This window comes from Haemorhous mexicanus, chromosome 1 (genome assembly GCF_027477595.1).
Source record: "Haemorhous mexicanus isolate bHaeMex1 chromosome 1, bHaeMex1.pri, whole genome shotgun sequence".
Lineage (NCBI taxonomy): Eukaryota > Metazoa > Chordata > Aves > Passeriformes > Fringillidae > Haemorhous > Haemorhous mexicanus.
In genome coordinates, this window is record NC_082341.1 from 133,531,111 (window position 1) to 133,555,763 (window position 24,653).

General features: G+C 39.2%; 1 protein-coding gene across 4 annotated transcripts in view; it reads right to left on the reverse strand.

Annotated features, from left to right (window-relative positions):
- RUNX1T1 (RUNX1 partner transcriptional co-repressor 1) overlaps window positions 1-24,653 on the reverse strand; it is a 115,261-nt gene that overhangs the window by 44,962 nt on the left and 45,646 nt on the right. For 3 of the 4 annotated variants that reach the window (XM_059863520.1, XM_059863509.1, XM_059863541.1), the window contains 3 exons: window positions 6,585-6,722; window positions 2,607-2,848; window positions 928-1,017 (listed from right to left, as the gene is read on the reverse strand). In XM_059863520.1, coding sequence (XP_059719503.1) covers window positions 928-1,017; window positions 2,607-2,848; window positions 6,585-6,722 — 470 coding nt within the window. Of the gene's footprint in view, window positions 1-927; window positions 1,018-2,606; window positions 2,849-6,584; window positions 6,723-23,196; window positions 23,291-24,653 lie in introns of those variants that run through there. The other variant, XM_059863530.1, reaches the window with a different exon arrangement.

Genomic DNA, 24,653 nt, shown 5'->3' on the forward strand with positions numbered 1-24,653 from the left:
GAGGGGGAAACATGAAAGCAAGCCCACTGAGGATACCAGTGCTTCAGGACAACAGAATAGCCAGGAACACTTAAACACACAGACTAAAATAATGAAAAATGTCCACCCACACGTTGACAATGGAAAAAAACATATGGGAACAATAAATACCTTATCTCTGGGAAAATTCATCTCCACAGCAAAACCAAAACAGAATACAACATGATCTGAGAAGGCAACAATGACTGCTCACAGATCACAGCAATTCAGAGGAGGCAGTTACAGGCAGGTGAGAGGCAGAATAACTTCCTGACTTCAAAAAAGATTTTGCTTCCCTGCTTTCTATTTTGCACATCATGTGCATATTTTATTAATTAGCTCTTGGATGAGATTTTATCTTTAATTTCTAATAAAAGGTGAACAAGCATAAATCAGTGGACATAGTCACCAGTATTCCCAAGACACTGTGTTTACACTAGTGGCTCGAATCAGAAGAAATGTCTTTTCCTTGGATGGCGGTGTCACAATCTCATGGTGCACTAATGATTAGCAGCACTTTAGAAAGGGGCTGGTAGCTGGAACTCCTGACATCCCCTTACTCTGAATCATGCAGTTTGCAAAACTCCAGCTTGTTACAAGCACAAGATTTTATTATATTTATAACCAAGTTTCAAGACTTTGTTTGTAAAAGCTTTTACATCTACAAATGAAAAATATAAAACAAACAACAGGGATTATAGAATTAGGGAACCAAGAGTTCCTGTGAGCAGCCAGAAATGATCCTGGACCATACAGTCAGATGCAGTTACATGCACTAAGCTATGGAAAGTAGCCCTTACATGCTATTCATTTCTCTGACTCTCTTAAAAAGAAAAACTGTAACACACATCTGTGACCTAGCAACAAAACGGTTTGAAATACTTTCCAGATCACTGAACTGTGCAATACCTTTAAAAATGGGATGACAAAAGGTCGCAGTGGGAAGTTAGTAGCTTCTTGCAGTTTGGAATGAAATTCTTCAATTGTCAAAGTAGAATTCTGTTGAGAAAAAAAAAATCTGCCTTGGTGACAAAATAATGAAAACACTTAGCAAGAGAAATGGTAACTGAAGAACCCTGAAATTGCTTAACAACTTGATCTTGGTGAGAGAATTAAGAAAAGCAGGCTGCATATTAAATGATTACCTTATTAAAATACACAAAGGAAAGCACAAGCATCTCAAACATTCAGCGCCTGTTGCTTAGAGTATGGTTTAAGCTCCCAAGTGTAAAGCATGCAAAGGTGTTTACATTTCAAACATCAGTTAAAGCTGCTTTTATAACATTTTTTTTATTTCACATTTTTCTACTGTTTTCTTTTGAAATAGGACTGTTTACTATGTTCTAGGCTATGTAAGAAAGTCTGTACTTTAGAGATGAAGTCATAATCATGAACTCCACAATCTGGCATGTTTGACCAAGGGAATAGCATATGTGGATTTTCCCAAGGAAAAAATCCTAATCTGCTCCTAAGACCTCAAATGAATTAGAAGTCAACTGTAAATAACAGTGGGAAAGCAGTTTTTATCTGAAAATCAGTGGAATGTGGATGTTCCCAAAGCCACCTTCAGCTTGTTTACTAATTCCCCCTTCCAACGAGAACCATGTGACAAGCAAAGCCCCATTTAACACTTTGAATATGGAAACAAATGGAGAGCAAGAGTTACTGATGTTATACTGCCTACATTAAACTTCCCTTCGACACAGACCCAAGTGAAGGGCAGCCACTGCCGTCAGGTAGGGGTTGTGAAGATACAAGCAGATTGTGAAGTCACCCCTCAGCCTTAGCGCTAAACAGTGCTGTCAGTCTCTGCTCCAAATGAAATCAATGGCAACTGCAGCTGCTCAGAACAGATGTAAATTAGAGCACCACAATAGCATCTTCCCCACTACATCCAATTATTGCTGAAGGAAATACATGGGAGACAACAAATGTCTGGCAGAGAGAGGACTTTACTGGGAGTAAAAAGAACCCTGGGTCAGATTTCAGAGTTTGCATGTGAAAGGGCAGCCCAAGTTGACAGACGTAGGTAAGAAAGAGCTGAAATTTTCATTAAGCCATACCATCAAATAGAGATAACCTTATCAAGAAAGCGACTTAAGTAGTAGCAGTGCCTTGTTGGGTTCATAATTGTTTGGTTCAATGACACTGAGAAAGGGTTTTGCACTGCATAACTGCAGTCCGAACACACTCAGCTCACCCTTTTAACCATTGACTATATATGCAGGGCTCTCCTTTCTCCATCCAACTAAACTAGCCAAGTCAAACCATATTTTACTACATTACAGGATTCGAGGTATGTCTGCATTGGGGTACTGCCAGCAGAAGATGAAAACCCTCTCAGACCATTACACCATAACAATATACTGGCAAAAATAGTCAAGGCTATACCTAGTAGGGAGTAGCTGCCACTTGTGGGAAGCTGGTCAGGCTACTCACGTGAGCTCTGTCAGCAAGAGCTGGAGCTTCACTCTTGCACGTTTGGTGTCCCTAAAGTACAGTGAAAGCAGCGCATGTGACCCATTCATTTATAAACTAAACACATCAAACAAGGAAGAGAGAAAAGAACAGAAAAAATACTTGCTTACCACAAGTCCTAGCACAAGGGTACGCACTCTCTCCCCAATCTCTGGTGAAATGTCATTGCCAAACTGCTGTAAGGTTGTAAGAAATCTCTTCAGTTTGCTGAGCTGCCTAGCTCCACAAGCTGGCGGTAACTGCTGGTTAGCCAGAGAAGAGGAAGAGGAAGAGGATGGCCCATTGCTAAAGCCATTAGGAGGAGATGGAGCTCCATTTAACGCTGTTGGTGAATGGCTAGTGCCATTGGTTACTGAAAGAAAAAGAGACAGAGGGTAAAATAAAGATTGGGGTTGGGGAAGAGATAGAGAGAAAAAGGAGACAGAGGGGAAAATCCATCAGCTTATGTTTTCTGCACTTGACCTCAGAATTAATTAAGTTGCACAATCAAAGATAATTAGCCCTTAGACAGAGTGACAGTCTGCAGTTTATATCTATTTCCCAGTAGCTGGTGCTGAATGTTGTAAGGATTGGAAATAACAGCAGCTGCCTCTCACACAGCCCCTTCAAAATGCTCCTGGACCTGAAAAGCACCATTTGAATACCAGCCCTTTGTCAGAGGACTTTAAAAAGAGAGAGAGGGAAATGAAGAGAGAAAAAGCAAGAGTGCATGTATGATTGAAGACCAAAAAAAATTGCTCTTTGGGGTAGAAAAAAATGTGCAGACATATTTCATGAAGCCTCAGTTTATCTCTGAATATTTTTACTTGTGTTTTGTACACACAACTGACAGCTGTGTTTATAAAACAGGACTTTCACGTTTTAACCTTACACCACCCAATGAGAAGGTTAGTTTTTCCAATACAGATTCCCTAGCTGCTAACATATGGAGCACACAAAGTTGTCTGTGCAGGTACAAATGCTGCCAATGCTCTGTGTCATGAAGCCTTGCAGCAAGGGCAGCAAGCTAGACTTCAGAAGACTTCTCAGAGATCATGAGCAAATCTCTCTGTTTTCATGTGCCAACACCTTATCTCTGAAAAGGATAAGAAAGCATTTCCCTCCTGTAGCAAGGTTGCTTTGAGAATAACTATCTGAAGTACTAAGCATTCAAAATTTATGGCAACGAGATGCATGTAGTCATACTGTAGACAACAGAGAGTATTTGGCAGTGATTTCAGTTTGATTCTTATCCACAGTCTAGAAGAGAGCAGAGAATCAAACTGAGGACATCCTCTTCCACTCAGGTTAGTTGGAACAGCAACACTCAAAACACATGCTGTTGAGGTTGAGTCTGATTTGATAAAATGACAGCAAGAGAAAGGATGGCTGCCCTAGAAATACAAGTGTACCAGTGCACTGGCAGGTGTGGGCACGCAGCATGTGACTGTACCCAGCAGCAGCTGCACTTAATGGGCCACAGCCCTGGAGAAATTTTCTGATTTTTTTTTTGGGGGAATCACTCAGAACTCAATCAAAAAAACATCAAAAATCAGGAACTTGTCTACAATCAAAAACGCACAGGAGTATTAGCTTAACTTGTTTCCTATTTAAAAACACAACCAGGGCAAGCTAGCAACTCTAAATACTTTCAATGTTTCTCAATGACCAGCCTCTCTGAAGCCAAACATCCCATTCTCATCTCATTTTCTTCATAGATTGTCCTTATCTTTAACCAGGAAGTCATTTTTTCAGGGTGGATACCTACTACTAGATATAAATCCCTACCTATTACTATATTTAAATCACTGCCACAAACCTTTGAAGAATTTTTTGTTGCAGTAGTCACCACCTTCCAGAGGAATTACAGAAAAAGCTATGTGAATTGTTATCTAGCCTCTGCTTGTGTTTTCTCCTAGTTTTTGATTGCCTATTCTGGCTGCATGGGCTAGTGAGAACAAGGACTGGAAAATGCAGAAATAGGAAGAAGCTGGGCTCAGCAAGTTCAGCTCCCCATGAGGCTCCAGGCCACAATCTGAGTGCTGCACTGGGGTGAGGTATCTGAGTAAACAAATATGTGATTGCAAGGGACTCACATAGCCAAAAGTCATCCTACCAGGAATTTAGAAAATGAGGACTTGGGAGAGTAGCAACATGTCCTGCTGATCTACCCTGACACCACCCAACAACTCTGTCACCCATAAGGAGCTGCTCTAGGCAGAGGGTGCTGGGGCTGATCAAGAAAGCAGAGAAGAGTGGAGTTCATCACCTAGGATAAATATGGGGAGAAGAAAGGCTGGTAAAGATTCCTCCCACAAAAAAAGAAATAATGAAACAGTCCCATGATTTCAGTGCTTTCCTTATAATATCTGAATTTGCCAATTGGCAAAGTTGTCCATAATTTCTAAAACAAAACTATGTTGCTAAGCCAAAAGAATTTAGCATTTAAAATTTCAAACTATAACACATCTAGAATTTTTAATCATCTAAACCAAAGAAAACAAAGATATTCTAGACCAGAAAACAAGTCAGATCTTTATGGCCTAGAGGCATTCCCACTGTAGTGATAATAAATGTAACAGACACTCTGATAAAAGTGACTGTTTATTGTACAAGCTGGAACAGCTAAGGCCAAACTCCAAAATCTGACAGGGTAAAAAGCAACTAAAATCAAGGTTTTTCAGACTTTTAGTCTTCAAATAAAGAGCCCCAAAAATCAAGCTGTGGTTCACACACCTTCCAAAGTGCTGAACTCAATCAAATAAACAAACATCCAGAGCCTTGGGAGGACTGTGTGATTGTGATTAAAGAACATTGTCATATGCCTTTTATGATTGCCAAAGATCATCCTGAACTGTTGGCAGGGCATCACATTGGAAAGCTTAATGTGCAAGAACCTGATCCTGCAAAAACCTAGAAACAATTTAACTTCAGACTGAAGCAGCTCCAGTGTGAAGCTCCATCCAGGATGATTCAGGTGCTGCAGTTAAGCAAAACAGACAAATCTTTGCAGGATCAGGGTCACTGGGTTAAATGTGAGTTTATGTGAATAGCTGGCACAAACCCTCCTCACTGTTTAAGTTCAACATAAATTGTCAGGACAGGGTTCCCTGGGATAAGTAGTACAAAGGCCTCCAGCTGGCCTTCTGCATAGAGGTGAATTTTAAATAAGGCATTTAACAGAGAGAAAGGGACTAAAACAGACTTAGGCAAGACAAATAGAAGATGCAGCCTTCATTCTGTTTAGGCATATGTATTCTACTGTTCTAAAAATGTTTTATTTAAAACGTGAAATGTAAACACATTCTCATGTTTATACTATTACAAGGCAGTATAAAAGAGACCAAAAAATTTGCAGCTCAATCTTACTATGAGAAATGTGGATCATTTCACGGCTGTGAAAAGAATAGTCCAGACAACGTGCCAGATTCAAATCTCAGTTACACTGATATGAATGAAGCATACATCAAGACTAGTAGAGTTTGTAATATGTTTACATCAATAATCTGAGCGAAAGATGCAGCCTAAAGTGATTTAGAGAAGTGGTAACAGACTAGAAATCACTAGATAAAAATTATGAAAGGACTTTAATTTTGGTTTTACATCAATATTAACTAGACATTATATAGCACTGAAATCAGAATTCTTCACTGAAACATAAGCAGATGGAAGATTAGTATTTTTTCATTATTAATTATCTCCACTTTAAAAACAAAAAAAAAAAACCAGCAAACAAACTCCCTGAAGTTTCTATACTAAAGGGAATGGGATTGTTTAAACAACATAATGGCATGTAAGAAAAGAAGGTTTTCTGTCCTTCTCACAAGAGGGCTAACCTGACCATTAAGTACACAGGAAGCCAGTGCTCACTGTTCTTTGACACTGCGACCAAGTGGTCAATGACACAACAACACAACTCCGAGCTGAATGTCTTAATACCTTAAAGATGCATTAACCTGTTGTGAACTTTGTTTTGCTCAATTACTTTATCCCAATGCAATCAAATGTTGCTCCTGCCACTTCATGCACATTTCCCTTCACCTATTTTGGTTTCTGACATCCAGAATAGAAATAAGATGGAAGAAAAGGAAGAAAATAAGACTAATTACACGTTGTGGGCGTAAATGAACTGGTTCTTGGAGCTCCTTGGGTAGTGGGAGGAGGTGGCATGGTTGGAGGCGTCAGCCTGGATTGTGTCTTCACATCCACAGGTGAGTCTGGCATTGTGGAATGCTTCTCAGTGCGATCTGCAACACACACCACAGGAACACACCGGTTTATTTCCCCAAGCACACCCCCTCTGACAAAAACTTAAAAGCTAATGCAAGAAGTGAGCCATTTCAGCATCTGCTGTGAAAGATTACACCTGATTATCTACTCCAGTGTGCTCTTCCCAAATTGCATCATCTAAACCTTACTTAAGGAGGTGCAACACAGATGGTAAGACCTCATTTGTAGCAGTGCTGCATTATCTTTTGTTTTTATTTCTAGCATGTGCAGATGCTACCTCCCAAGCACTCCTAGAGCTGCAATAACACCACCTCCCTTCGAGGTTCTCATTCTAACCAGGAGGAAAAAACAGATGAAGGAACAGGAAGATAATAAATCCCCCTATGACATCTCTTCCAGAACTAAAAACTGAAGCTCTTTAGTACAGCTGAGATATTGGGTGGAATATTGGTTGAAACAAGCTCCCTTCATGTCTCTTCTATGTATCACCTGCTGCCCCCTCCACTGCTTCTCTTTGCAATCTAATGTTAAAGTTATGCTAAATACACACACCGCCTGGATCACTCTACCACAGTGCCCCCGGTTATTCTCATATTCACCAGAAAAACAAACACAACATGCCAAAATGGCATGTCAATCATCTCATATACATACAATTATTTTCAAATAAGCATGGAAGTTTGCACCATCACATATTAAGAACAACTTTCAATGCTCAAAACCTGCAAGATAAGCAGGAACATACCTCCCCAAGAAAACAAAACAAACATAAGGCAAAACCAGGAAAAAACTTAACACTTCTCTTGCAACTGAAGATCTAAATATACAACACACATGATATAAAAGCTACAGAAGTGCACTCTTTTTCCCAACATCTTTTTGAATGACACTACCTTAAGTTATTTTTTTTAAACCATCCAAGCCCATATGTTTCATTTATTAAGAATGGGCAAAACACAGCAAAATTTACCAGCTGAAGGCAAAATTAAGGCTTTCTCACTCATGCAAGCCATCTTGAAAAAAGATGAGTACAATAATGTTTAGCTTCTAATGCAAGTAAGTCAAATTCTTCAGTCCCTTCTTTGGGGAGTCAGGGTTATTTACTTATAAAAAGCCCAACAGAAGCCTTCCTGAGCTCCACAAAACAATTCTGTAAAGCAAGTAAGTGTCACTGCTAATGGGCAAGCACGTCAGTCTGTGCTTTTAATTCAAAACATGTCACATTCTATAAATTCTGTCACTTCACTTTGTGACACAATTCCTTGTTCTTACTGACAACATACAAATTTCAATGAAATAATCGTATCTGAAATTTGCTCTGAGAGACAATAACAGAAATTCAATGCAATACACACATTTAACAAAGAACAGGTATGTTTAAAAGAGCCTCACAACACAATTATCAGAAAACTTAAATGTGAGAAAGTTTAAAACAAAATAAAGGAAGGGGGAGGGAAAGGGAAAAAATCAAAACAGCCCCCATACCCCCCAAAAATTAACAACACATAACAGATACCAATCTTCCTCTGTCTGAAATTGAAGAAATGGAGGAAGTAAGTAGTAAGTCCCATAGGTGCAGCATGTCAGGTAGTGCAATTATAAAAGCCATCTTCAACCTTTGTTGAAATGCCTACAGGCAATGTTTCAGCTCTCAGGGAAAGGGAGTAATTTCATATAGAATTTAGAGACAAGTTTGGGGAAGATGAGCAGCGAAACACCCCCAGAACAGGATGAGGGGAATAGAGATACAATTTTATAGGATCTGTAGTGTTGCTCTAAGGTTAGTAAACCTCAGCTGTGGAGGGAAGAGTAACCACAATGATTACCTAAATATTAAGGCTGCTACACAGGTAAGTGAGGTATGATTTGCAAATCAAGCAACAGTAAATTATTACATGCCGGAAAAAGCAAAAACAGGTTTCTAGGCAAATTCTATATGTATTTCCTTTCCATATCAGTATATTAAAACAGTTAAATCTCTATCTTCAATAAGCCATTAATTTATTATAAAGAACTATGAAAACTCATCTTGAAATGTTAATTGCTTCCTTAATAGCCGAATTCATCTTGCACTCACCTCAACCAACCTCAGCAACAAGGGAATAAATAGCTTTCAGCTCATGTTGCAACAGAGAGAAAGAGGCACAGCAGTGAGCCCAAGCCCTCCTAAATAAAGGCAAATATTTCTCCCATGCCAAGAAAGGAGAGAGAAAGGGAGGCTTGCCAGAGCTGGTGGGGAGATAACAGTGGGAACTGCTGGTCCATCTGGTTTTCATTCTGCTAACACTCACATTGAACTGTTAAGGAAGGCAGTCCAGGTACACAGATTTGAAGCATGTGGGAGCGCAGACACAGGCACAGAGGAGATGGAGGTGGGTGGAAGAAGGAGTGAGAGAAATCGAGCTCCTCTAACAGACTGCTGCTCGCTGCAAGCAGGCACAGGCTGTATCCTCCAATTCAGCTGGTGATAACTAAAGCGATCCTGAGCTGTAACCAACCGCACGGCTCCTGCTCCCTCCCTTCCCTTCACTGCATTTCAAAGTTCAGGTTGATCAGAAATGCGCTCAGATTAGAGGGGGGAGACTTTCCCACAAAGCTGGCAATGTTTTGCTATTTAAATTGAACATGGTAGTGGGAAATGGTGTGTTGGTTTTGCCCTTGAATTTCAGGTTGCCACTCTATCATGATCCAAATGGTTTTTACTACCTCCAACAGTTTGCCACCCAGTCTGCAGACTGCTGAACTTATCCACAGACCTCTGTACTTCTCATCTAAATTCTAATAACATTACCAATTACCTTTCTTTGGACCTCTTAGACATGAACACAAACACGCTTTACATACCACTTACCTTTTCATTACCTCTCTCTCTCCCTTGCAAAGCCCTAAACCCTACTCTCTCTCTGTACGATCACAGGCAGGCTGATTTCCCTCTGACTGTTGGTACGTTCCCTAGTCCTGACTTCTTTAAGGAGATATTAAGGCTCTTTTCAAGCACACCCCAAAACATCTCTTGCCAGAGTACAAGATTATTTTGTCAGAACAGAGATTCTCTGTGGGGGCAGGGAAAAAGGACTTTTGAAGAAGTACAATGCAAAATACAAAGCTTTTCCACATGCTTGAAAGACACCATCACACCACCCAGGAGGACAGCCTTTACAACTCTCTATTCCACCCTCTTTAATAACAAACCCCCTGGTGGGAGCCATTCTACCCTTACTGCTACTGTTTTACCTGTTCCTTACTTTTTCATACAGCTCTCTGAACTCTGAGGGAGTGATGGGACTGGAAGCACCTGTCTACAGCACCCACCACTGCCCACCACCACAGCACCAGAGAACCTCAGCAGCTCTAAGACATATCACTCAGGGGATGCATCGGTGATGGAGAGTCACAAATCAGAGCCACCGCTGATAAAAGTGTTAACAGTTCTTGTGATCTGATCTTCCTAAAGCTTTTGGTGTCTGACACTTAGCCTGTAACTCCAGCTACTACAAATCCTTATTTATTTTTAAATTAATAAAAACAATAAGCCTAACAACCAACACTTTTTACTATAATGGTCAACAAATAGCCTGATGATATGAAAGCTAAAGACATAATGGTATTTAAGTCACATTCACAAGCCAATTTCCTTCAAGACATGATATTTCATGAGGCTTTTAATGTATGGACATTCTTCAAAGAAACTCTCAGTGGATATTCTGATATTCATACATTCAGGGGTAATGAGGATTTGGTAAAGGAAGAAAGAATTCCTCAAGAGGAAAAACGCAGATTTTAACTTATCAAAACCTGCCTGGGTAAGATTTCATGTACATGTGCTCCAGTTTTACAATACAGAGGGATATACATTGAATTTCACCTGAAATTCTGAAGAACTTTCACCATGTCTTAAAATAGCTAAATTTCTTTAATTCAAAAACATGTTTATGCTCTTGAGTGAAACCAAACTCCCCACTTGCAAAGCTAGTTCTGGCTATCTTTTTCTTCAGATGGGCCTTGACATTTCAAACAATAATCCTGAATTAGGAAGGACACACCAGAAAGTTTCATACAGGCAGCATCCCACAGCATCCCATTTAAAGCACATCCTATACATACAGAGGGAGTAAATTCTTTCAGGTGCAACAATTTCTTCCACTGAATCCCTTTAAACAATGACAGACCTGTGCTCCTTAGCCAGTTCAGATCAAATGGGACTAAAACCAGAGGTCCTCCAAACTGGAAGGAAAAGGAGACATCTGCAACTCATTTTGTAGTGTTCACTGCAATCAGTTCAGGATGGAGAAAGATGGTGAAATAATGGTCTAGTCCTAATCCATACACACAACCCTCTGGAGCAGCAAGAGACTTAGAATAAATTCAGAAAACATGTTTCAAGTATGCAGAGATCTATTGCATTTGCTTTGGATTATATTTTTTATTTAAAAACAAACCCAAGCAAAACATTTTGAAATACACATTCTTGAATCTCCTTTACAGCACAGAGTGAAGAACTGTGATTTAACCACAGAAGTATTTTGCTTCATTTAAAATTAAAGAATGTTCTAAAACCAACTTTAAATTATGATATTTCTTCTGTGGATTTCTTGGTTCATGGAACAATAGTGTTCTTGTTGTTAACCAGTTTTTATGGTAGAGGTTTTTTTATCGCTATATTTAGCTGTTAGGTGAACACTGGTATTTACTGTAAGCACAGTCAGCTTCTGAAGCAAACAAGGAAGAGACAAAGCATGCAGGAGCTGGGGCAAAGAGAGATGTGCCTGCATTCAAACTGATTTACTTTACTTCCTGTACCCTACAAGATTTAGTCCATTTTTAAAACAAGGCGGTCTTTCATAAATGGCAACATTTCAGCTCACATGGCACACTTCCAAGTCTAACGCATCAAGGAAAGCTGATGTATGGAACAAAATATGGAATATATAAATACCTTACTGATACCATTTCAATAGCCAATTCAATGTCAAGCATTTCTAGGAGTGGTGTGTTTTCAATTTCCTTTTTTAAATGAAAAAAAATTGTGGTATAATATGCTGTGGCATTTATTTTACTTTTAGTTAGTGCAAACAGTTCCAGATGTACACTCAGGCATGAAAGATTCTTAAAAGATGCTTTATATTGATTGTACAGCACTTTCTACTTTGGTGCCAACATTTAAAAAATAAAAATAAAACTTGCTAAATTAAAAGAGTCCATTGTCTTGTTTCCTTTAAACTCGCACAAAAAGAGCAAGCCCCACATATGACACAAGGGATTAGAACCTGCCTCCACCACCCAAGTTACAGGAATCGAGACCTAAATCTGAAGGATTTAATACTGATGGTTTCTTAGACACATTGGACCAATTTTCATTATTTTGAGAGGGGTGGCAGGGAATTTGCAAGCAGGTAACCACAGACTGTGAATCACAGTGGTGATGAACCTGAAGTCAGACAACCGCAAGTCCAACCTAGGAGGACAAATTCCATAGTTCCTCCATCCATAGCGCTATCATGTTGCAGCCAGTAAGAACTTCTCCTTCAGATGTGGCTAAGCCACACAGCACCATTAGAAATAGGCAGTGTTTGTGGAGACCCACAACTCCTGAGCCTCAAACCTGCTGCTACACCGAGCAGGACAATATTACAAGGTTGCCTTGGTTGAAAAGAGCTCATTTGAGAATGCATGGTATAAGCCTGACATATCTGGTAAATCCCACTCATTCCATGCACCAAACCCCTGGGGAAGCCTGTAAGTCACACAATGCAGCCACAAAACATGACATGTGGACAACTGCTGCAGAACCTCTCCCTGCCAAGCATGCCTGGGATTTGTTTGAGACTGGTACAGTCTTCATTCCATTCACCTCTCAGCCCTTTTGACTTCTTCTTGATAAATAAATAAGGACCTAAACACAATGGATGATTTTGTGCTATACACAACGATCTCAAACAGGCATAATACAGACACAACTTTCTCTCAGCACCAGATGCAGTCATGTTATTGTCCTAGAAAGGAAGCATCACTGGATTTCCAGTTCCCCAGCAGAGAACTTTTACTTCCAGGTGTTTTGCAGGAATGCAGTATCAGAGATCAGCTCAGACTCTTTCCTTTGTCACAGAACATTACCTCTGCAAGATTTCTCCACCAGGAATCTATCTGAAGTGACTAATGGATATGAACAGCAAAGTTTTCCGATGACATAACATTTCAATGCTTCTTTAGCATGCTGGGTATGAAGCTCACATATTGAAGATGACCCTTTTGCAAGAGCAATATCACAATTTTGCTGCAGTCTTATCTTCATTCTTCTCTGCTCAGATAGCTGAACAATTCATATCGCCAGCTATTCTTCAGAATAAATGAAAGCACATTCAATTTACCCATTTATGCTCATTTAATATGCAACAGCTAGAAGAAATTCTGTATCCTGGGAGTTCACGGAAGTTATCTGAGGCCAAGTTATAAGAGTTTTCTTCAGCTGTGCTAAAATAAGCCTTGAGCATAATACAACCTCCTCTGTCTCCCATAAGCTGAAAGAGATTTTTGCACTACTCTCTCCCAGTTTTGGTAGAGCCTATGGATGACATAAAGCAGGTAAACAGCGAAAATGCTATATGTCATGTTCTTTGTCCACAATGGTACCTTGCCTGGGCCTAACAATGAACCACAAATGCAGAATCATTCTCTTTGATTTCAGTTCTCTATGGTGAGAGGTTCTGACTGGCAAAATCTTGGTCCCACACTTATGGCTTAGCTGCTGAAGGCCAGATAATTACACATTAAGTAATGTATGAGTTCAATCTCAGAATTAAGACAAAAATGCCATGCCTTGCTTTGCTTGGACATATTATTTTTTCCTGAAAGAAATAAACTTGCCTTACCATATAATTTCCTTTATAAAGAGGGGGGGAAATAGAAAAATAAACTTTTCCCTCTCACTTAACAACCTGACATGTTTTGACAGTTTCAAAAGTATCATAAATTCACTTTCAGTTATTTAATAAAAACTGGCTCATGTCAGAACTGCACCTTTTTTTAAATGCCTCTTTTCTCCTTCACCCTTTCTGGCTTTGCAAATTTTACCATGAATAATTGCTTGGATGCAGGAATGCAGGGAAGAAGAACACATTCTAAATCTAGATCTGCTACCACCATAACGGTTTACGAAATACTTAGCGAGAACAGACAAGCAAAATAAGGGCCAAACTGTGGCAGCTGCCCTGAGTTTCCATAAGCCCCGGAAAACAAAGTCCACAAGTTCTTTTTCATGGATGAATACACAACACTTGGCCTGTAATGAAGCTGAAGACAATGTGGATTTCTTCTAAATATCCCACCAAACATCATGAAAATTCCTCTATATATGAACTAATGCAGTTAATAAGCAACAGTCCCATAATCAGTATTGAAATACTATTTTCCCGTTTACATTGTTTCGTAGATCTTTTCTTTTTGTTGACAAGCTATCCAACTAAGAACTGTGTGTTTTGAGTGGTTCTCTTGTGTTTCACATCAGGGGAAGTATTACTGCTATTCCAAACCCAGCTCACTGAACACTGAGGCTCAAGTGAAGTGACTAAGTGCCACTCTCTGGCATGAAGAACTGAAGAACAGCCAGAGCAAGCACTGGCCAAACTCACACCCCAGCCTCCCTGACAAGGAGGTTTCCTCTTTACTCGTATAGAGGAAATCTTCAGCATGCTTTCAATACTTTCAGTACTGAAAGTATTTTCAGGACTACTTTCCCAAAGGCTCCCTGACCACTAACTCATTTCCTTTCTGCATCATCATTCCTGGAAGGCCTACCCTTCTCAGGATTACACACTATTTGACAAACTACAGATGAAGGCAGACTGATATATAAGAAATACAAATGCCATCAGAATCTAATTGGTATTGTTTGCATGCTCAAGCACACACAGCACAGATCCTTCCCACCAGAAGTAAGAAGACTTTTCTCTCACAACATTAACTGAAATTTCATAACTTGGTCTCCAGAAGTATATTTATGTTTTTAATCCAAAGTTATTAACAGCAAATAACAGAATCATGGGAAGACTTGGGTTGGAAAGGGACCTTCAAGATCATCCCCTTCCAGCCCCCCTTGCATCAACAGGGACACCTTTCACTAAACCAGGTTGCTCAGAGCCTCATCCAACCTGGCCTTGAACACTTCCAGGGATAAGGCACCCACAGATTCTCTAGGCAACCTGTTCCAGTGCCTTATCATCCTCATAGTAAAGAACTTTTCCCTAACAACCAGTCAAAACATACTCTCAGTTTGAAACCACAATTTGTTACACAATGCTAAAAGTCTGAAGCAAAATAATTATAAACTTCTTTATTTGTAATGCACTTATACAAAGTGTAAAGGATGACTGTACTCATTTTAACAAAGTCCCAAGAGAATACTGATACCATATTTCATTAGACTTAGCTGGAACTGAAGTCTCCAATATACACTACACAAAGTAATCCAAAGCAACTTACTTAAATTCAGGAAAGTTTAGGCAATAAACTCCTCTGCCAAAAAGCAAAAGAAGTTACTACAGCTGTATTTGTAAAAGGCATTGCTTCTATTTGTATAACATGCCAAAAGTCCTTTAGGCTCAAAAAGAATCAAATATGGATGTAGGATGTGATATTTTCCATGGTTATACATCTGAAAAGATGGCACAGGGACTACCAAGAAGGTTAATGGATATACTTTTGGCTTTGCTTGATTTTAAAATGAGGAATTTGTCATGGGCAAGTCAAGATCCTGTAAGGTGTAGAGTGGTGGTGGCCAGCCTGGGACAGTCTACTCCCCTCCTTGTGGATCAAGGTCCCAAATCCCTGCTCTGTCAGACTGCACCATTTTACCCACCCAAAACCCCAGTTCCTCCAAGTGATATTTCAAACAGTGAAAAGTCTGTTCCATTAGACCCGAAGTGCGGGTCTGGGGAGCAAGACCATACCCATGATACTGAAAGCAGAGGCAGAAAAGCTCCCTCTCTACCAAGTATCAGAACAGTCTGAGGAAGTCTGCTTATTCCTGCCATCTGACAGAGACAGCTAAATTAGCAGACTAAATGTCCCATATAATCACTAAAGAGTTAGAGTCTCTAATTTTTAATCTCTGTGGCTGCTAAATCGGGCATAAATATTCCCATACAGATCTAGGTTCTTTGCCTCCTGAGAACCAGAAGCATTCAGACTGCTCTCACAGTGTGGCTGCTGTACACAGAAATTGGTGGTCCTCAGTGACCAGGCATAATAACTCCTTGGCTTCTATTCAGCCACTTAAGACAGGGATTAATCCACCAATGAAAATATATAATGAAGCATATTTTCCCCAGAAACCCTTGCTCAGGTGCTGGCACTGTAAGTTACTTACTGCCACTACCAGTAAGACAAAAGTGGAACTACAGGCTTTCCCCATCTCAGTGTTATACACTGACAACCTTCAATAGTGCAATTTATTATACTCATCAGTACTTCAGCATTTGTAGAAATACACACTTTGGAAGACTATAATTTCATATCATCAGATGATGCCATTAAAGATATCCTTTATTTACATGACTCACTGTCTAGACAGAGTGTGAGAAAATACCCACTATTAGTTACAAGTCAGCTCCTCCTCAGGGCTACATGTCACACCAAATGTCTTTTATTTGGGCACTGGATTACACCTTAATAAAGCAGTGGAGAGGTGAGAAGGGGGAAAGAGAGCCTCAAAACTTCACAAGAAATGAAGACTCAAATGTCTTCTTAGATGAGACAATACTACTTATTGACAAATAAGCTCCCAAGCAAAGCAAATACTACCATTAGCAAATCCAAACCTGTGTTTAGAAATCATCTGGCCTACACATCACATGCACTCTTAGAAGTGAATGAGAAATAGCATAAGTATATAAAGGAAGAAGGAAAGGAAGGAATTTGTGTGTGTCATTTAAGACTAACAAGTATAGACGAAGATTAAACCTCTTTCTGAAGCCAGCAAATTCACACAAAATCATATTGGCACAGAAATCTCTGGTGATCTCACCAGAGAGATGCTGGGTTAGCCTTGCAGGCAGACTCCAGCTCCAGAAACACTCAGGAATATGTGTTTAACTATAGACACTGAAAACAGCTGTAGGTAAACTAATGAGACCCCTCACAGGGTATACAATTACACGCAACGTTTCTAGACCTTAAAGCATCACAGCAGTCTTAGTCTTGCACAATAAAGCTTAAAACTTCCTTCTTTTGAAGCATCTTCCCAATGTTTTGAATTTTAAATAGCAGACCTCAGCTAAAGCCTGAATTGAAAGAAAAATCAGCAATTATTACAGAATTCACAGAAAATATACACAAATTTTTAAAACAATTTCAGGTATCATAGCACTGCCATGATTGATGATGGTTGTACAATACATACTTCATTTCAAGCCCAGCAGATTCAAATTAAATGTTCAGGTGTGGGGTTTTTTTTCCCCCTCAACAAATACATTTAAAAGGTTTTTATATTTATAGAACAACATTTTCATCAAGCCACCTAAACCTATTACTCCAACATGGCAATATTGATCTTTGTGCATCAGTGCTGTTTCTACAGCTTTCTTCTGTACATGTAGATATGTGCGTGCCCATGCGTGTATGTGCACACACACTTGTACACGTATAGGGCCAAGTTTTACTTACTTGGTTTTGTGTATAAAACCACTTACTGCGATTATTTTTCTTTTTTTTTTTTTTTTAACATTCAAATTTTGAAAACTGTAAGAGGGAAAGAGCCTTCAATTGCACTGAAGGGAGTGTTAAATGGAGGGGAAACTTCAGGGCAAGAAGTCAGACAAGAAAGAGAAGCCGCTCAATGATACAAATGCAAGCGAAATATTGACAAAGTAAGGAAGTCTGATGCATTTGAACTCTGAATGTTCAATGTGGATGCACTTAACCCTTTCTGATATGGTTACATTCTCTTGTACATAAAAAAAAATCTTATGAAATGTAGCTTTAACTCTCCCTGTGCTATGGAAACACCCTGCATTTGGCTTTGGGCCTATTTGGGCATATACATTTTGTGTCCCTGAGCGCTGGGTTAACCAGAAGAGAGGCCATTTTTATGAGAAAAAGCAGACTATTCCCGAGCAGGATGGAAACCCTGCGGCGGGGCAGAGAGGAGCTGCGGGAGCATCGGGAAGAGCCCGGGCGCCGTCGGGAACGGGCACGGGCGAGTGCGACCACTAGAGGGAGCCGGCATTGTGCCGCGGCACTGGGAAAGCCCCGGCCCGCGCCCAATACTCAAAATAAATGGCAAGCTGCTCAGAAAGCCAAAGGGCCACGCTGTAAGAACAGTTCTTCCCACTATCTTCAGCCACGTGATGTAAAGGAGAGCCTACGATACTCTCTGTGTGTGTGTATACACATTACTATTCTGTGCCCACAGTACCAACAGAATATTAAGTAATTGTCTCTAAAATTCAGCCATATTAATTTCATTCTCAAAAGAGCAAGTAGACAGCCCTGGCTGCAACAAAGCACCTTTTTCAGTGCCTCCTATTGTCACCTCTCACCCCAGCGAAACAAGATAAAAGCTCCCCCCTTGCCCCCAACTACACCTCCCCCCCCCCACCTTCCCCTGCTTGGCTTATAGCTTTCTATGTGAAACACTCCAGAAGTGGAATTGCAGATGCAAGACAATAGGCAGTGTCATGCCTACAGCTCACACTGAATCTAGTCATAAAACCTGGATTGTGTACACACAACTACAGCCACATGACCATGGCATGAACTTGAACATACCCCAACAAAACTGAACACCATTCCTCTTCTGCACCAGAACACAGAGAACCAAAAAAACTTGGTATTTCCCTTACACCTATAATCAGTCAGAGAGACCAGACAGCAAGCAGGGAAGAAGTAAAGGCTCACATAGATCTTTATAAACATCCTTTTGGCACCACACACATGCTAAGAAAGCTAAATTCCAAGGGCAGATACAATTCAAAAGTACAAAGAGATAGGAACTGCGCTGACATCTCCTGTGAAAACATATTTCTTTATTCTTGGAATATAAACTGTAAAGCACATCAGTACTTTTCTGGTGAGCTCTAAACTGCTTTGGATATGAAGAAATGAAGAACTGCTGAACTGCAACAACTATCCATGGCAAACTCTAAAATTATGAAAGGAAAATTAAAAAATGGGGAAATAGGTGTACCTGGATGAAATACTAAACAGTTAACAAGAATAACTGTCCCCAAATGAGTTCCTAGCCATTATCTTCTCCATAATTATTGCAAGTAGCTTCAGTAACTGAGCATACAAATGACCCATTAGAAACTTAACAGGTCATTTCCAAAGGTGATTATGAGCCCTGACTTACAAAGCTACTTGGGTTTTCACACAATTCTGTTCAGTGCCAACAATGTGCACAAAATTAACATAAAATGCGTTCCCAAAACACCGAGTGGAAATAAACTTTCAGAAACTAAAAGAAGGTGGGAGGTGGTGAACACCAATTAATCAAATGCATCTTCATAAATGAAAAATTTAAAAATTTGCTTTTGTCAGGAGAATGGAAAGGAGGCAGGAATCATATGTTAGAGCCCTTACAATGCCCCATACTACAATAAACAGTGATGAGTGTAACTGTGAAAAGTCTAAGGCTAGGCAGGAGAGATAAAAATCATAGGAGGCTATCAGAGTGGACATCTGCTGTAGAACACAGTATGGAGAGCAGAAACGTGGCAGTAGATAAAGATGAACCCAAATGAACTTCTTAAAACAACAAGAGGATGCTCTTCACCTCAATGGTCCTTCTCGGCCCTGTTTCTCAATAGGTAGCTGTGCTATTGCAACAAATGAACAAGCAATAGGTCTGGTTTAGAAAATATTAGAAAACTATTCAGAAACACCATTTAAGGAGAGTAATAAAGAACAGGAGCATAGACGTGCAGCTTCCTCAGTTGCTGAGGTTGTTAAAGAAACAGCAGGAGACACAAAAACAGATCCTGGCACTCCCACTGTGAATGGCTTGGGCAGGTTGTAAAGAAATTAACTGAGCAAAACCAGAATAGATTCATTTAAAATGTGCAGGGTAAAAAAGGTAAGAGGAAGCATCCCAAGATATATTAACCATAAGAAACAAATCACATGATCAGTTTTCATTCATATCAAATAAATAAGAAAACAAAAATATAAAAAACTATGATCTTAACTGAAACTGAACAAAGATATTGACAACTAACAAATATTGACCTAGCTTATGTTTAAATTTGTCTCAACAACAGAGGAAAAAACAGGCAAGGAGCTTACCAAACTTGGACCAAAAACCCCCTTGATTCTGGAATCATATATGTGATTTTTTTAAAGGAAGTTTTGCAATAGAAAATGGGAGTCTGATACTGCTTGTTCTTTTCTCACTTTCTCTTCTAATAGAAAGAGAGAAGAGGCAAAACAAACACATTGAGATACAATTACATTGTTCAGCCAGGCCTGGGCTCTCAGGAGTCTCTCGACAGACCTTTCCTTTTCTCCAGAAATCCCAAATCCTTGCAAGAGTGGGTACAAGAAGCTGCCTGGCCTCATTGGTTCTGCAGGGAATCAGCAGCATTCTGTCTATTGCTCCCCTCAAATATTTAAGACGATCTATCTTTGTCTTTCCCTTTTTCTAAACCATCTCAAATGTAGGCTTTAAACACATGCTTTACATCATGTTATGTCATATTGGAACAAACAGCTTCTCGAAAGGTTGAACTTCGATTTGTGATTATTTATCTAAAAGCTGTGTTTTCTTTTAAACTGTATATATTTTGTTGGACTGCATCTACTGACAGCTAAATTCCCAAGCCTTCAACCTGCCATCTCAAAGAAGCAGATTCAAAAGAGTCCAAGTAGAGTTTACTGTCAGTCTGTAATGAGAGTAAAATTATAAATCTCTGTACCAAAAGCCAGCTGCTTCTTTCTTAACTCTGATCCCCCCTTTTCTTTTGCATTCTAGCTAGCATACAGCTGCAATAAATGTGGCTCTTCTCACAAGCCATGCAGATGTTAACAGTTCTGTAGGACATCAAGAAGCATTTCAAGAATCTTGTAAGTGCTGACTAAACTTGCTTGAATAACCCACACTATCTCCTCCACATTCCTATTCAGTAACATTAGTCTTCCTGAATATATTAAGGAAAAAAAAATACATTTAAGCTAAGGCTTTAATGTCTAGGTCTAAATGCACTATCAGTAAACAAGAAATGTTCTTATGCCATCAGACAACAGATATTCAGGTAGTAAAGCAAAGGGAGTCAATTTATTCTTTGCCACAATGAGTATTGCATTTTTTGTTTCTTATCTATGCAAGAGCAGTAAAATGAATGTCTAAAAATATATATTTATAAAAGTCATGGCTGTATCTATTTGAAAGAATGGATCAGAACTAAAGCAAGATGTTGTAGTCAAATGGATTAATACTAAATTAGAGCGAAGGAGTTCAAAGTGCTACCTAGTACATTTTTATTAAAGTTATATTAGCATGACAGTCATATGCATTAAAGATTAAGCTAAAGCCTCAAACCACAGTCAGCAGCATCAAGAGTCCAGCTGTGCAGGTAGAGGACTAGATACAAAATGCATTAATTAAGTGGGTTTATACTAGAGATGCTGTTTTAATATTCCTTCTCTCTTAAAGCAGTGTGCTAGGGTAAAGCTAATTTTCTTCTTAGCGGCTAATGTAAGGCTGTGTTTTGGATTTGTGCTGGAAACAGTGTTGGTAACACAGGAATGTTTTAGCTATGGCTGAGTGGGGCTTACACGGAGTCAGGGCTTTTCTGCTTCTCACCCCTCCCAGCAGCAAGCAGGCTGGGGGTGCACAAGGAGTTGGGAAGGGGACACAGCTGGGACAGCTGACCCCAACTGACCCAAGAGACATCCCACACCATGTGATGTCATGCTTAGCAATAAAACTGTGAGGAAGGTTGGCTGGGAGGCTGCTGCTTAGGGACTGGCTGGGTATCAGTCAGTTGGTGGTGAGCAATTGTACAGTTGACTTTCTTGGGTTTTTCTCTTTATTTGCTATTTTACCTTTTATAACATTTATCACTATTATTATTATTATTATTATTATTATTATTATTATTATTATTATTATTATTATTATTACAATCATTATTACTATTTTATTTCAATTATTAAATTGTTCTTATCTCAACCCATGACTATTCTCACTTTTACCCTTTCAATTCTCTTCCCCTTGTCCTGCTGGTGGGGAGTAAGCAAGCAACCCTGTGGGACTTGGTTGCCAGTTGGGGTTAAACTACAACAAGCAGCAAATTTAGTCTCCTTTTTGGGGTAGGACTTTCAAAACACATGAAGAAGCTCAGTCATCAACAAAGCCAATAAGCCTCACACTCATGTATTACTCCAGACACTTGAAAATCCCACATCAAATACCCTACCCTGTCTGTAAACTTCACACTTTGAAAACCCGCTGGAAGGAGGGCTGCAGAGCAATTCACAGCACTGAGCCATAAAGAGATCACAATCTTTGACAAGTTCAGAAACAAAATGTGCAGTCAAGAGTGTCTATGGTGGAGTTTTGAGATTGTCTCCAGTCAAGTGTCAATCTCAGCAGAGTTTCAAAGAGGACAGAGTAGGGAGAAATAAAACGAACATATCAGTACATTTCCTGCAAGGGATCGATAAAAAGACCTCACTCCTACAAAGGCTTACATACCTGCTCAACTTCAGATACTTATCCTATTATGTAGCACACTTGAAGTGAAAATCAAGTCTTTGAAGACATGGGGCACAAATAATTAACCATGAAATGTGGAATTCGCGTATTGTTTGTTCTTTGATTTAGTAATACAGGAAAACTGAATATAAAGCAGAATTGCAATGTGCTATATTCTAAATGCTTCATGACATTGCTTTTAGAGTAATTTCATCAAAATGTCATAAAAAGATATTTAAGCATTTTGAGATAAGCAAAAAGACAATAGACTACAACCTTAAAAAGAAGTCAATGTAATATTAACAGAAGCTCTGTAATTAGCTAGTCCAAAAGCCTCAAGCCATCTTCAGGCTTCCCCAAACAAAACAAATTGGAAGGAGAGAGCAGGAAGAAAAGAACTAAAAAAAAAAAAAAAGAGAAAAAATAAAGAAAGAGGAAAGAAAAGCCACATGAGCTAGAATCCCTCACTGCTGTTATTTCTCCACAAGCGGAAATGCTCGGTTCAGTCATGGCTTAGGAGGCATAAACATCATTGAAATTCAAAAGCAGCTCTGAGAAAGAGGACGCCTCAATTGGTATGCAAGTGGTGTTTTCTCCCCCTGAATACATTATGAACTTGCAGCATGCTAATATGCCATGCTATCATAAGCACCAGATGGAACAGTAGGCAGTGTATGTCCCATCAAACCTCAGGAAGATGTATTAATGTTCCTGCTCATTTTTTTCTTCCCCTCCCCTCCCCCTTCCCTACTACAACCCCTCAGCTGTGTCCCCAGACTGGCACATTTCGTAGCATCAGTCACCTGCTCCCGAAGCACAGTTCTCCAGGGTTGCCTCATCTTCACCAGGTGGTGCCAAGCATCTTTTCAATCTTTTTTATCGCAGAAGGTAAAGGCCACAAGATGTGTCAGGCTGTGCTTACTGAAGGGTACCGAGTACAAAAGATAACATCATGAGATAAATGATAGATGAGAAAGACTTTGGGTTTAAAGCTAGCACAATAGTTTTAAATTATGTATAAACGGTACAGCACAAATTTTCCCCTCAGTACTATTGGTGAATGAAGAATTGGGGAACAGCAGCAAAGGGAAAGGTTTTCCAAGTAATCAAATAAAACAGAGGAAACTGGATTAAAGATCTTTGAACTGAATTCCTTTTTTCACCACGCTGGAAACCTTTTCACAGAAGATGTACACAGTTCTACAGCCATTTATAGGGTAGGGACAGGCTTTAATTTTAAATCAGAGTAAGAAAATGGCACACAAGCAAATTAGCTTACAGGATTTTGATTTTTAAAAATATATATTATTCTAATGATATTCCTTGGCTTTTGTGACAAACAAATTGCTTAAAGCTGTATGTCTGATTCGAAAGACATGGGAGAACTTTAATACTGCTTCGCATAATTTATTAATTCAGTCTCAAGCAGGTTTTATATTACTAAAGAGAAATGTGATCTAGTATTCTGTATGAAAGAATGTGCATAGGCATACAAAATGAAAGCACATATTTTCTGGTATCACCTGAACTTTTCTTATGTATTCATAGAAGTAAACTTCCTATTGAAATATATGGTTTGCAAGAAAATTATTTTCTTTTTCTTTTCCTGTTACTATGCTATTCAGAATGCAAAATACAATCCTCAAGACTAAAAATTAAGAGCCTGTGAATTCAAAACAAAAGTAAGAAAGACCAGAGATGGCTGAAGAAAAGCAAATCAGCTTTAAGCATTTGAAGTTTGAATGTTCAAGTATTTTTAAACAGGTTTGTTTTTCAGTGAGAAATCACATCAGTAAACATTTTGCCATTTTCTGATATTTTAGAAACCACCTGCTGATTTGCAACAGCTCTCACTATACATGTAAATTTATTATTTTCCTAACAACATTAGCCTTCTCATAAATACAGTCTAATTCTACAAGATGCTGAGAATTCACAACTCACATGAACTTTTCTGGGGATTAACATTCCTCAAAACCTTGTAAGACCTACATCCAAAAGTTATCTGTTGCATATATTAGAAGTATTTTTCCAGCTATTAAAGGTCTGGTTGACAGGGACTTCTGACCACATATCCATTCCTAACCAAAACAAAAAAATAATTACCTTTTTCGTTCAAACAAAGCATGATATGACTGTTATTCAGAAATAACAGGTATTATTCTAGCGTCTATTAAGCCCAGAAAGGCTTTAATGCAAAGATGTCTTAAGGATTGAGTTCGAAATCAGATCAATTTTTTTCTTCTTTCTTTTCCTACTG